Source organism: Fundulus heteroclitus, chromosome 10 (assembly GCF_011125445.2).
Source record: "Fundulus heteroclitus isolate FHET01 chromosome 10, MU-UCD_Fhet_4.1, whole genome shotgun sequence".
Taxonomy (NCBI): Eukaryota; Metazoa; Chordata; class Actinopteri; order Cyprinodontiformes; family Fundulidae; genus Fundulus; species Fundulus heteroclitus.
Window position 1 is genome coordinate 9,936,857 of NC_046370.1, and position 14,695 is coordinate 9,951,551.

Consider the following 14,695-nt stretch of genomic DNA (forward strand, 5'->3'; position numbering starts at 1 on the left):
ACATATATAATTTCACTTTCACTTCAGTTATGCACCTATTTCTGTTGCTCTAATCACTTTAAATCCCAATGAAAAACAATAAGGTCGCCGGTTGTAACGTTACAAAATGAAAGAGCTCAAGGGGTGTGAATACTTTTGAAAGGCAATGCAGGTCCAGAGAGTCGTGTTGCACTTTTATTTATGCAAAAGAATTTAAATGATGTGAAGAAGCAGAACAGTTACTACTTGATTCTGATAGTTTGCATGAATGGCCATGAATGCAAACTACAGCAACTATTACTGGACATCATTTAAAACATTTCAGCTGCTCCCTAGAAAGTAATAAAACTCGCCTTCTCTACCTTTAAATGGGTCAAGATATCTGCATATCTTTAATGATCACCAGATAGTTTCAAAAACTGTTCTTACCTAATGCTGGTGTACAAGAAAAAAATATTTTTTAGAGATCCAAGATAAAAAATAAAGTGTGAAAATTATGACAAATGTTAAAGTGAACGTGTCAGTATAGCAACAAATTAAGTGATAACATTAAAATCCTTGATACAAATGACTGCTGAGGTCTAAAATGTTTGTAATAGAACAGCTTTAAACAGATAAGTTAGTAGGAGGTTGAATCTTATGTGAATCTGTGTTTAGTTGCACAATAGAGCTCTAATGTAAGTACTCTTGTTGCAAAAAACACATTGATTCGATTTAACTAAAAAGGTTAAAACACCTATTTAAAAAATACTCCAATTTATAAATAAGAACTAAATGCATCATGTTTTATATGCTGCACTTTGCAAGAGTGGTTAGCTGCTTTCTTTTTAAAATATCCTGCTGTGTGTTTGAATGGAAGTCGACAGGCTACATTTTCTTCTTTGGAAACTACTTGCTTTGAATTGTTATGCTAAAATATGTCTGCTTATTGAGTCATCTCTCCCCTGATATTGTGTATCCATTGCTGTCTATGGCGTTACCATCTCAGCTCAGTATCCTCACAATCTCATCCTTGTGCTTGTTTGTCAAAGTCTATGACTGTAATAGACTGAATGTAGCAGTCCTGACTGCACAGAAACATGCCCAACAGTAAGGTGTTGTAATTAGGATTGGAGATCAGGAGGATTAGGAGATTTTAAATCTAACCGAGACGAGATTTGATGTGAACTGGAGGTTTAATAAGCTGAACGGAGTGAAATTGAAGTTTAAATGCATTGCATTACACTGAAATGACTGTTGTCATTTCAGCTTTTAACTTTTTGTTCTCTCTGTTTTTTCTTCATAGTAGGTACACCTGGTCTGACGTTCTGTTAACTGTGACATCATCCAGAGAAGACAGATCACCGACTATTACTATTACTGTGCTTGTTGTCTGTCTTGTTGTGTCTCTGCTCTGTCTTCTGTAACCCCAGTCAGTCGAGGCAGATGACCGTTCATACTGAGCCCGGAAGGTTTTTCCTTCCCGTTAATGGGGAGTTTTTCTTACCACTGTCGCTTCATGCTTGCTCAGTATGAGGGATTGCTGCAAAGCCATGGACAATGCAGACGACTCTCCCTGTGGCTCTACGCTTCTCCAGGAGTGAATGCTGCTTGTCAAGACTTTGATGCAATCAACTGGTTCCTTATATAGGACATTTTTGACCAATCTGTATAATCTGATTGAACTTGACTTTGTAAAGTGCCTCGAGATGACATGTTTCATGAATTGGCACTATATAAATAAAATTGAATTGTATTGCCAAACGTATTTGCTCACCTGTGTTAACTCTCATTTGACCTTAAGTGACATCCCATTCTTGATCTATAGGAGCTCAACATGATGTTGGTCCACTCTTTGCAGCTATAACTGCATCAACTCCTGGAAGGCTGTCCATGAGGTTCTGAAGTGTTTATGGAGATTTTTGACCATTTTTCAATAATCACATTTGTGAGGTCAGACACTGATGTTGGACGAGAAGGCCTGGCTCTCTGTCTCTGCTCCAATTCACCCCAAAGAGGTTCTATCAGGTTGAGGTCAGGACTCTGCGCAGACCAGTCATCCACACCAAACTCTCTTGTATATGTCTTTATGGACCTTGCTTTACGCTCTGACGTCATTTTGGAGGAAGGAAGGAACCATTTCCAAAATGTTCCTACAAAGTTGGGAGCATGAAATTGTCCCAAATGTCTTGGTCTGTTGAAGCATTCAGAGATCCTTTCACTGGAACTAAGTCACTGGTTCCATCCAGTGGTGAATGGATGGAACCAGAACCATCCATTCACCAAACTTCACACTTGGCACGATACAGATAAGCACCGTTCCACTGGCAACCGTCAAACCCAGACTGGTCCATCAGATTACCAGATGGAGAAGCTCGATTCATCATTCCAGAGAACGTCCCTGCACGGCTCTCCATTGCTGGCATGCTTTACATCACTGCATCCAACCCTTTGCTTTGCACTTGATGATGTACGGCTTGGATGCAACGATTCAGCAACCAACCAGTTACAAACATTGGATTTTATACACCCGTGGCCCTGGGAGCGATTGGAACAACTGATTTTGATTATTTGGATGAGTGAACCAATATATTTGGCAATATTGGATGGCTTGTGAGAAAAGATACTTTGAGCAAATTTTATATTAGTTTGTCTATAACAGAGTGGTAGTGTCATCCGTTGTAAATGTGAAAAGATGATAAGTTACAGAGCGGTATTTAAAAACAGTGGCATAAAAAGGTTGCACAAAAAAAAAAAAAAAACTGTCTACCTTGAGTTTTCGGCGAGCGTTAAATTTACGCAGACATTCAACAGTTTCCTGTCTGTGCATCATGGACGCCACTGTAGAACGGTGCTGTAAGAGAACAAAGCAAGAACATGTACATTAACTCATTATGGACTTCAAACATATTTCTGTGTACAAATACCAATAAATATAATAAAGCAGTCTGCGTGAATGGGCAGCATAGGTCCAGATTTTCTTTGATGATTTCTGATTTAGTGGGGAACTAGATCACTTACGCAGATCCATGGGTGTTTCAGAGCTTGTTCAGCAGTGATTCTCTTGGCTGGGTTGATGGTCAACATCTGGTTGATCAGGTTCTTCGCTTCTGGAGTCACCGTGTCCCACTCTGGAGACGGGAACTGAAAATAGATGAAGACATGTCAGGAAGAACACTATTGATATCAATTATTCCTTACTGAAGCGACTTGGTGGAAGCCATCAGCAGGTTTCTGACCATTAAACACCATCTGGGCACCACTTTTAGGATACATTTCAAAGTTTAAAGAACCCATTCTTGAGTTACAAGTGCAGAAGTGTGAACTCTTGGAGAAAAAAAAAAAAAAGCTGCAGTGTGACTTTATTTAGCAGCAGCTGAGAGGATAAACCTTCCCATTCTGTTGCTTACACACAAACACACACCTCTGCAATGCGTCAGGAAAGCCCTGATAGGATCAATAGCTTTGGACCCGATCTCAATTTGACACTATTAAAACATTCAAAAACTGCTTAGCCAACCCCTGCACTGCACCCATTGCAAATATGCACCAACGCACACATGCATTGAGACGAAGCACACTTACATCGTATGCCCCAGCCTTGATCTGCTGATAGAGTTTGTGTTGATCTTCATCCCAGAAAGGAGGATATCCAACTAACAAGATATAGAGAATAACGCCTGGCAGAGGAGGAAGAGGGAACAGAAAAAGCACGTTACAAAAGTGACTGAGGTGGTTGACAATAAGGAGCTTTCAGCAACAGGTGAGATGCTCCTCAACAGCGATGGACCAGAGATCTGAATCTGCCAATTTACCCTAGATCGAGTCAGATTGAGCAACAGATCATTAAAAAAATTCAAATAAAACTGAGAAATCTAAATTTTTTTCCCTGTTCATTAAATGTATCAACCAGAAGTATGATTTTTTTCAGTTTAATAAACGTCAAAAAATAATAATAAATAAATAAAAAGGAAAATACAGGTGTATCATAATAAATTATAACATCAAGGAAATGTTTAATTATTTAAATAATTCCTATCAAAAAGCATAACTATATTATGTAGATTCATTGTATAAGACAAGTGATCCATTTCAATAATTTATTCTGATAGATTTTATGATAATGGCTTACAGAGAATGAACACCAACTCTATAAACTTACATTTTTGTTTCTCAGAAAATTAAAATGCACCAATCGGTCCACCACAGATCATAATCGCAGACCAATAATATGGGATGTTTGAAATAGAAATGTTATCTTATGCCCCACAGAATCACGAGAAAGACGAGCCGAAACAGAGCAATTGCTTAAGAAGCGGGTTGTTCAAAGAGTTGATCCACTTATTATGTCGATCCTTTCCTAAACCAGCTACAATGTCTTCCCATTCTTCATAGAAAATGAATTTAGCATTTTCAGTATCTGTAAGCCATAATCATCAACATAAATAGGACTGCTTTTTGACAATAACCTTATTTCTTGAGATGTACCTGTAGTGATTACAAAAGAAGGAAAACTAAATCTGTCTAAATCAGCATTGTTGTTGTCCAGGAAAAAAGCTGATTAATGCATCCACAATATTTTAAATAAAAGGGCGCAATAGGTTACTTTGAGTCTACATTAAGCTAAAGTCACCACTTTGAAATATGCAATAAGACTTCAAAATTGTAAGAACAAACTCACCGCAGGCCCATATATCCACAGGTTTGCCGTAGGGATCCTTTCTCAAGACCTCCGGGGAAAGATAACCTGGAGTCCCAGCAAATCCTGCCGCAAAGATAATCCAGAAGATAATTGAAGTTGTGATCTTTTGCCAAAATCAGGGCTTTTTGTGTGTTTATATATTTTAAGATCATAGTGACCTTTTGGGCTTTTAATGGAAAAACAGATTATCACTGCAAAAAGGGAACTAAAAGTAAGTGAAATTTTCTTGAAATCATTGTATTTTCCCTTGATTTGAGCAGGTAAATAAGACTATTTGCAAATGGAATAAGATTTTTGCACTTAAAATAGGAACAATTCATCTCTAATATAAGACAATTAGATTTCCTGCACTGTGGAGATGAATTGTTCCTATTGTAAGTGCAAAAATGTCATTCCATTGGCAAAAAGTCTTATTTACCTGCTCAAATCAAGGAAAAATACAATGATTTCAAGAAAATGTAACTTACTTTTAGTTCCCTTTTTGCAGTGTATATGAGTTTGGAGTCAAAAGAAAACACAGTTTAATTGGTTAATTTCTGCTAAATAAAAAGGCAGCTCAGTTGTCTGCCCAGGTAAAATGAACTAGAAAGTGGAAATGATTTGTTTAAGCATTGATCCCCACAAATATTCGACGACTTCTGAGAGGCAGTAGCTCATTTGACTGAAGGAGACACATTTCGCTTTGATTCGACCCTGCGCCCAAACTATCCACCGCTGAAATGACATTCATGCGTTTGCATTTTCTTACCAAACCAAGCCTGCTGGTCTCCCTGCACCTCGATAGCGAGGCCAAAGTCTGCCAGCTTCACTGCGGCTCCCTTCATCTTACTGGCCAGCAACAGGTTCTCAGGCTGACGCACATATTGAGAAGCAGAATGTAGGACAAGAGATGAACATGGAGAGATAATTGTAGACACTCGTCAGTTGAGCTCTTTCTCAGAAATATTTATTTTTTGATGCATTTGACACAGATTGTGTGGGGGCGGAGGAAAGGTGTGAGAAAGCCATAAAAAGAGAAGAAGAAAGGGGAAAGGATGGGTAGTTAACAATCTTCACAACACCTTATATGGGCATGGTTTTGTAGCCATAGAAACCACTCGGGGAGGCATTTGGGCAGAGCTGCAGACTGCATGCTAAATGGAGAGTGTACTTAGTGGGAGGCAGCGTGTGTGGCAGCGTTCTATATGGCTGTAGTTTGGGCAGCGGGACATGAAGGGACGCAGTAAAAAGCCCACTCAGGATAAAAGGCCAACAAATCAGACATGCAGCGCTCGAGGTAATAGTGTTACTCTGGGACACAGAGTACCCATCTGAACACAGGAGCTGCACATCGAAGTCTGAGGCATGTTATCTGTGCCGATGCACCAATCAATCCACCAGAAATCATAAATCAGACAATTTTCCCCTCGACGGGCTCCTATCCGCAAAACGCAGGTCAAACACTGAAAAATCGATTATATTCCCGATTCGTTAAATGCATCAAAACTAAGAAAGCCAGCGTTTTCAGTCTGTAAAGACATCAACCAATAACCGTAATGCACAGAGAAAAGGATGAACAACATCATTTATAAACCTTAGATGGAAACAATTTTTCTATTGTAAATGAAAAAAAGACTAGATATCAAAAAACCCTGCTAACATGTTTCTTCTTTAAGCGTTGTAGTTCTTGGTGGCAGGGTGGGGATATGGAGGAAATTGGTTCATATCTGAATTCAGAGACTCAAAGAAAACCAGCCTAAACCCCAAACTTTATCCAGCCTTCAATTAGCAAAGCTCTCAGCCTGCTTCTAAGCCTGGGAATGTGCACAATGAGTTTATGCAGGTATCTCCATCGAGGAAAGTATTTTAAATACGAAGCCTACAGTAACCACAGAGAGGACAGAAAGACCGATGGACAAACGGATGAATGTGCAGACGCATGGACAGATGGCTGCACATACGAGTAAAAGAATGAACGAACAAACCGACGGTTGGACAAACGGAGACGCAGATGGATGGATAAACAGATGAATGAGTGGACAGAACGATGAATGAATGGACGGACAAAGGGACTAATGACGAATAGAAGAGAGGCCGATTAGGTGGATGGAGCGCTCCCAAGTAGGGAAGAGGGGCACAACTCGATGTTTCATGAGACCAGACTGTAGAAGCAGTGTGATGTAAACTTTAGAAGTTTTCCAATGGTGCAAAAATCTGTAAAAATTAACATGTGAACCTATGAAACCTACGAGGGGACCGTCTTTATGACCTTGGATGATGATCGCAGCCTTGAACTCAGTCAAAAAAAAAAAAAAAAGAGAGAGGCTGCATAGAAGCAGTCTTCCTGTATTCTCCGCCAATCACAAACTGAGCCAATCAGCAATTTAGGTCAAATTAAGCCCCTCCCCCAGCTGGTGCACGGGAGGCATGTCGTCACGCAGGTTGTCCTGGCAACTCCTGTGGCTGTGCCCTAACCTCTGTGCTCACGGCGGAGCTAAACACGCGTGTATGTATGAGCACGTATTCCTGCATGCATGCGTCGGCTGAGCCTTTTTGCCTTTCCCCTGCCTTAGGTGGGAGACGAGCCCTCCCATGTGATCGTGACTCACCATCTCTGTGTGCTGAGCACACATGCAGGAGCACATACGTGCTCCCCGGTCAAGGACAGAGAGGGTGACAGATGTGACAACAGACAGAGGAACAGAGGGGGAAAAAAATAAAATGGGAGGGGAACGCAGCAGATGAGGGGGAAAAAAAAAAAAGCAGGAATGAAAGAAAAACTGCAGGGAGAGAAAAAGAAAGACTGAGAGCCATCTGTGTGTTGCCATGGCCACGAGCAGAGGTGTGCGTGAGGGAGTGTGCGTGGTCGTCTCACTCACCTTGAGGTCTCTGTGCACAATATCATGCTGGTGGATATGATTGACACTTTCCAAGATCTGACTAATGCAGTGACTAGAGAGAGGGAGACAGAAAGGAGGACAAACAGGGTGAAGTGTCAGCCACTGGCCTTCGTCACAGAAACATGACGTACGCTGCACATGATTTGTCTGTCGTGTGTTTCGGCAGAGCCCGCAGGAATTCAGCGCCACTACAAAAACTGCGTTTCGCTGCAACATTATCTGGAAAATCACGGGGGAGGACAAAAGACTGACACTTAGGAGGACTCTGAAAATGTGTAAGAAGCATCAGCTACGCATTTACGGCCAAGTTAGAGGTTAGAGTCGCATACATGTTGCATCAGTACGAAGTGAATCTCATCGATTTATTTAAATGATCCATATTACAGAAAAAAAATAACTAAAATATAGATTCTCTCTATTCCATACATGGTCAAAACTTTACACTGCAAGAAAGGATGTAAAAATAAGTAAAATGTTCTTAAAGTAAGTGTATTTATCCTTGATTTGGGCAGGTAAATAAGATTATCTGCCAATGGAATGAGTATTTTGACCCCTAAAAAGGGATAATTAGAAATCCTGCACTTGAAATAAGATGATGGTGATGAATTGCTCCTATTTCAAGTGCAAAAATCAGGTTGCACCTTGCCTAATTTCCGGCATCGATGAGGTCAGGTCTTTCTAAAAGACTAATATTATCTAGAGCTGGGCGATATGGAAAAAAATAATCATCAATCCAGTTTTTCTGTACTTAGAAATTTCTATAATCATCAAAGACAGTTTTAAATTAATAATCCAGTTTCAAATATTCAATCTGCTTCAATACAAAACAGGAAGAACAAATTCCAAACATTATTCATAGATTACATTTATTTTCACAAGGTACCATAAAGCTAAACATGCAGGACATTATGAATTAAAGCAGTGGTGGTTCTAGACCAAATTTACCAGGGTGGGGCCAGCAGCATTTCATGGGGGTGTAAAGCAAACAAATAAAATCAAAACGGGCAACATTTCATTGTTTAATATAAGTGAGCCACAGAGCCAAAGGGCCACTTGTGGCTCTGGAACTGCAGTTTCCAGACTCCTGATCCAGCAGATGAAAAACTATGATCCTATCGCAATACGGCGGAAGCTAAAAGTGCAACGCCTTCATTTTTAAATCTTTGTTAAAATAAAACTGTAAAGGTAAATAATTAAATTGGTCCAACGGAGCAATCATTTATGATTTTTGATAGGGCTGGACGATATAAAAGGAAAGAAAACCTGTAGATAAAATAGAAATCATATTGATCGATTTTGATAATTATCAAAAAATTCAAAACATATATTTTAAGTGCAGTCGTGGCCTTTTTATGCTGTTGTTTAATAACCTATTTTTAAATTAAGAACAATGAATTCAAACAACCCTTTATTCAACCAACATTTTACCAAACACTGCAAGTCTTAAAAAAAACAAAAAAAAAAAAACACGTGCTTTTTGAGCTCTTTGAAGGGGGCGGAGCTTGGTGACGGATCGTTCCTGGATCTGCGTTTGTGATTGGTTGGGAGGATTAAGGCCTGTAATATTAACCTACATGATAGGCTTAAATGCAAAAGGAAGGAAAACTGTCCTATTGAACTTTTTATTGACCCCTTTTTTCTCTCTATTGAACCACAAGTCGATCGATTGATGTATATCGTTATTGAATTATCGTCTAGCCCTAGTTTCTGTCCCAACGCATATCATAAGAAACTGACTTAGTATGTCTTCAGCAAAGGGCCCATAAAGGCTTCCACATACTTGGGTATACTGTGCGCCGTGCGGGTATTTTACTCTTTATAGTCGAGCGTAGCAATTGCCTACATTTCTTGTAAAAAATTCCTACATTTCTCAAACTCTCTGCCAGTGGGATAAAGAGAGGGAATGGATAGCAGCATTTCTGATGGGCTAGTTGAGCGCCTTGAGCTGTTTCTCTATCAGCAGGCACCCGCTGCACACCTGTCAGCGCGGCGCAGAGAGGGGCTGTGACGCCGTGCGTCCTCGACGTGGCTGACCCAAGTTCGATTCCTCAGGTTCTCTGCTACATGTCTTCCCCGCTCTCTCAAGCCCCCTTTCCTTTCAGTCTACTGTATGAAAAACGAGCCACTAGTGCCGTAAAAACCCAGAAAGGGAGGCACATTAAACAATTATAATAAAATAGTTTAATCAAAATGTACATACTCCCATAAATATTATAATGTGTAATATGTTTTCCTATAGAAAGTGCTGAACTGTCCCCTACTTATTGCACTGCAAAAAAGGAGCTAAAAGTAAGTAAAATCTTCTTGAAATTAGTTTGTTTGTCCTTGATTTGAGCAGGTAAATAAGATTATCTGCCAATGGAATGAGTATTTTCACCCTTAAAAGAAGATAATGAGATAAACTGCACTTGAAATAAAATGATGGCGATGAACTGTTCTTATTTTATGTGCAAAAATCTTATTCCATTGGGAGATAATCTTATTTACCTGCTCAGATCAAGGACAAATACACTAATTTCAAGAAGATTTTACTTACTTTTAGTGCCTTTTTACAGTGTGGCCCTAATTAACAAGTTAAAATGTTGTCATATTGTGATTGATCATATTTATTTTTATTACCAGAAACTAATTTTGCGCCTTTGAAAAATGTTGCTGTGGTATAGAAAATAGTACGGCGTGTCGAGTATTTTTCTTTGCATCAGTATAGAGTTGAGATTTTTGTATCGTGACGTCCGTAATGATCAAGATAGTCAGAATTATCTAGAGCTGAAAACTGGCTCAGATCTTACCTGCGGAGCTGTTTCTTCCCTAGATGAAGTAGCTAGTACTGCCATTACCCTTTTACTCTTCTCTTGCATAGAAAGTACTCCTAGATCAGTGCTTCTATCCCCTTTCTCGGTGTGGTCTGTCAGTAGGTCATGGCAGATGGCCGTTCATACTGAGCCTGGTTCTGGTTCTGCCGAGGTTTCTTCCTGTTAAAGTGATGTTTTCCTCTCCACTGTCGCTATGTGCATGCTCAGTATGAGTCGCCGCTGCAAAGTCACTGGCTCAATGCAATCTGCTGGGATTCCTTATAGGGCTGAACGATTTTTGGAAAATAATCTAATTGCGATTTTCTATCTTAATATTGCGATTTATTACGATTTTTTCCCCCCAGTTTAATTTATCATGTCTTTTTAAACGTATACAAAACAACAAATCAATTTGTTTCCTCGCCGTGCGGATTAGCTGGTAAAAGACCCACAGCGTGTAAACTTGGAGCAGAAATGATTGCGTTCTGACTACGATATATTTCAACAAAAATTGCAATTTTGACTTTTTTCTGCATTAACCACAAGCAACAAAAATGGCCACTAAATAAAGATGTTTGTAAACAAGGACTATTTAAAACAAGAACATATATTGTTTCTATTAATCAGAATATTATTCAAGAGAACAGCTTTTAGTTGACTTGGACATCAATCCTTGTTGAACATAAAGTGCAACCAACAAGCAAGTCTATGTATTAAACTGATTGACCAGTACTTAATGCTTTGTATGATTATATAAACTCTAAAACAATTAATACAAGTTAGATTATCTCAGTGCTGCAACCCACTTCCCTTCCATGTGGAGCAAACCCACTTTAAACATTTTACCGACCCCTAAAGATCTGATTCACTAATTGTTACGTAGTCAAAAATTGCAGACCTCTGTGATTTGGAAATTGTGTTTTTTTAAATCGCGATTATATTGAAAATGCGATTAATTGTTCAGCCCTAATTCCCTATATTAAAAAAAAACCTTTTAACCAATACGTCTGATTTGACAGAAATGATGTGTTGTGAATATGCACTATATAAACTGAGCTGGACTGAAAATGGCTGCATTAAAATCGGCATCGCCAGCTTATTCTTTCTGCATGAAAACATGGATCGAAACGACGCAGCGTGAGAGAGGGGCGAAAGCTACGTTGCTGCACTTGTTGACGGGGAGGAAGCGTTTCCTGACAAGAATACAAGCCAACCAATTATGTCTGTGAGCACATGAGGACATGGTGGTGCATTTAAAATGAATCGCCTGTGGCATTGATATGTTTCACAGAGTTACGCTGATCAATTCAGGCTGCATGTGTGTAGATATTTAAATCAGGGGGGGGTCTCACCTGGCATCAGACTCACTGTAGTACTCCCTGGCTACAATGTCCTCAAAAAGCTCTCCTCCTGTCACACTGAGGGACAGGGGAAGTTGGAGAACGAGACGTGGTGAGACAGGAAGGACAGAAAGAAGTTAGCATACACAAACAAAGCGAGGTTATGTGCATGGATAAAATGTCAGCGTGTGCGTGCACAGAATATACTCACAGGTCAAAGACGAGGTAATGAAAGCCTTCCTCTGAAATGCTGTCATGGAGTCGCACTGCAAGAGAGAGAGAGAGAGGGGAGGATGTGAGACCAAAGAATAAAACCAGCGCCGAGATGAAACAAACAAGGTTTTCCGCAGCGTTTCGTGGTTGTATCTCGACATAAATTAAAAAGCGAAAGAAAATGCAAAACCTAAATTTCTAAAACAGGTGTTTTTTTTCCTCTCCAGAGCTAGAGGAGAGCCCAGCAGATGAGGCATTTTGACTTCACGCAAGCATGAAATGTTTTTATTTAAATGCAATCATATGTAAAAAGGTAATACTGCATGACGCAAAAGGAAATGGCTTTTTTTGAGGCTGTGCCATTTAAGAAACCAGTATGATGGTCTGAAACCACAGCTTTGTGACAGTATGAGTTAGTTAGTGCCATACAGTGCCCCCCTTTTACATTATTATTGCAGATCAAACTAATCATCCAAACAAACCTGCTTCTATACTGGCTTCTATTATGGATAAAAAAAAAAAAAAAAAAAAAAAAAAAAAAAAAAAGTGCTCGCCACCCTTGATAAATCATGAAATAACTGATTATCCACATTCAAGAAAAAGCTCAACTGGAACCTATCTGACCACATGATGAAGGTAAAAAAAAAAAAAAAAAAAAGCAACCCATCATGCCGTAAAGAAAGCGTAGAACTGATCAGTGACCAATCAGTTCAGAAAGGGTTACAAAGCCAATTCTAAAGGTTTTAGGAAATCTGGTGAGAGAAATGATCCACAATCAGAGAAAAGATGGAAGAGTGGCTGGTCAAACGTGGTGGAGGGAGAGTAGAGGACTTGGGATGGTTTGATTCTTCAGGAACGACACGATTTGTCAAAATTAGTGGAAAAGTGAACTCTGCTCACTGTCTGGAGACTGTCTGGCAATCAGTTTGTGACCTTAAACTTAAGAGCACTTCAGCTAATGGTGCAATGACCTCAATCACACTCGCAAGTTAGCGAATTTCTGATCTGTGCGTCTCTACTTAGTGAATTGAGATACTGAAATATATAAGCTTCTTAGTAATATTCAACCCCTAATACAGATAAATTACACACAATTATATTTTAAAACCTTTTTTTAATTATGATTATTTTCCTCTTACAGCTAATGTAAACATGGCTTAAGATTATATTACAGACCAAAAAAAAAAAAAAAAAAAAAGTGCTTTAATATTTCCAAAAGGTACTTTGAACCTGACAAACGAGCCTCATTGTAAGGTATACTCTAATGTATTAAATATAAATCAATTATTTGAGAATCACACATTAGGCAGCTCAGACACCTGTATATTAGGCTTGTGCATTATATCACAAATTTATTGATCTTGCAATATCACTATATGTAATGTATAAGAACTGCCTGGACCACAATAAATGTTAACTAAATAATTAAGTACTTATCCATTCAGACTGTCTTCAATATAGTTTGTGACACTTGTTCAATGCAGCATAAAATGTTTTGATAAAGCGTTAAGGTGGAGGCGTTACAAACAATCTACAGTATTTCAATGCCAAAACACTGGATGTAATGGACATGGATTAGATTTTTCCACTAAATGCATATACCGCTCATTGTGATCATTATGGGGTCTATGATTGCTATGAACCTAAAGCAGAAAGTCCAAACACTAACATTTATTTTTTTTAACCTTTTGTAATTCATATAATTATTACAACATTTACAAATACAATTAGAAATCACAAGTTTTCTCATATTGTTCAACCCTACTCTATATACAGTGTTTTCTCCAAATATGACAAGCCTTTTACTTTTCGCTTGCACAGGAAATATTGGTCTGTCTTCTCTAACCCCCAGTCGGTAGAGGCAAATGGCCGTTCTCATTGAGCCTGGTTCTGGGTCTGCTGGAGGTTCCTTCCTGTTAAAAGGGGATTTTTTTTCCTTTCCACAACTCTATATACAAGGTTCTCTGCAAATAAGACAGTGGCTGCTGAGCCGATTATTGCAGAAACGTGCACATCTATTAAAAATCCATTTACGCTCTGTGGCAGCATGAGCACAAAACCAGAAAAACAACAAACTAGACCTTTGGAATTTAATGTTTGTGGGAAATAAACTAAGGAAATAAAGACAACCACGTAGCACATTGGTCCTCTGCTGCCACAATACCACGGCCAATCTTGTCAAGTTGGGCTACACAGTGACGGAGCAGGATGCTGTCAGAGATCCTGCTGAGATACAGCTTAGGTTCAGCGTCAGACAGTTATAGTTATGTAAAGTGGATATCAGTTGTATAATAAGATGAAGTAGGATGCCCCTGCAGCAAGAAGCAAGTGTGACCGCTCTTCCCTCCTCCTCCCATCTGTTTCCTTCTCTTTGTGCTTTCGTGTCTCCATATGCCTCTCTTTTTTTTTTTTTTTTTTTTGGACCCTCTTTTGTCTGAAGTTTGAACGCAGACGATGCCGAGATATGTCAAGAAAGGGAGAAAGGACACGAGAGAGAGGGAGGGGGTAAAAATCTATACAGACAAGACCGATAACGGGAAGATTAGGTGAGGGGTGAGCGAGTGCCTGGGAGGGCCGAGAGAGAAGTAGGACATGAGCAGAAGAGAAATAAGGAAAGCGGCGGTAAAGGTGTCATTGATTTTGTCCTTTCATTGTGGCCATCTCTACTAAACATCTCTATTGCAGCTGGATTGTGCATCTTAATTTTTCTAATCCTCACTGCCGTGTAAAACGGTAAGAAAAACGTCTGAAACCCGAACAAACTGCATGAAATGTGGAACGTTTTAAAACCAACTGCCTTTCACGATAAAA

At 39.3% G+C, this 14,695-nt stretch overlaps 1 protein-coding gene across 32 annotated transcripts in view; it reads right to left on the reverse strand.

Moving 5' to 3' along the window:
* Positions 1 to 14,695, reverse strand: part of LOC105928222 (calcium/calmodulin-dependent protein kinase type II subunit gamma) — a 69,930-nt gene that overhangs the window by 31,045 nt on the left and 24,190 nt on the right. For all 32 annotated transcript variants that reach the window (XM_036141945.1, XM_036141939.1, XM_036141956.1 and 29 more), the window contains exons 4-11: positions 11,883 to 11,937; positions 11,684 to 11,749; positions 7,519 to 7,591; positions 5,409 to 5,511; positions 4,640 to 4,723; positions 3,544 to 3,638; positions 2,980 to 3,102; positions 2,729 to 2,812 (exon numbers count right to left, since the gene is read on the reverse strand). In XM_036141945.1, coding sequence (XP_035997838.1) covers positions 2,729 to 2,812; positions 2,980 to 3,102; positions 3,544 to 3,638; positions 4,640 to 4,723; positions 5,409 to 5,511; positions 7,519 to 7,591; positions 11,684 to 11,749; positions 11,883 to 11,937 — 683 coding nt within the window. The remainder of the gene's footprint in view (positions 1 to 2,728; positions 2,813 to 2,979; positions 3,103 to 3,543; positions 3,639 to 4,639; positions 4,724 to 5,408; positions 5,512 to 7,518; positions 7,592 to 11,683; positions 11,750 to 11,882; positions 11,938 to 14,695) is intronic.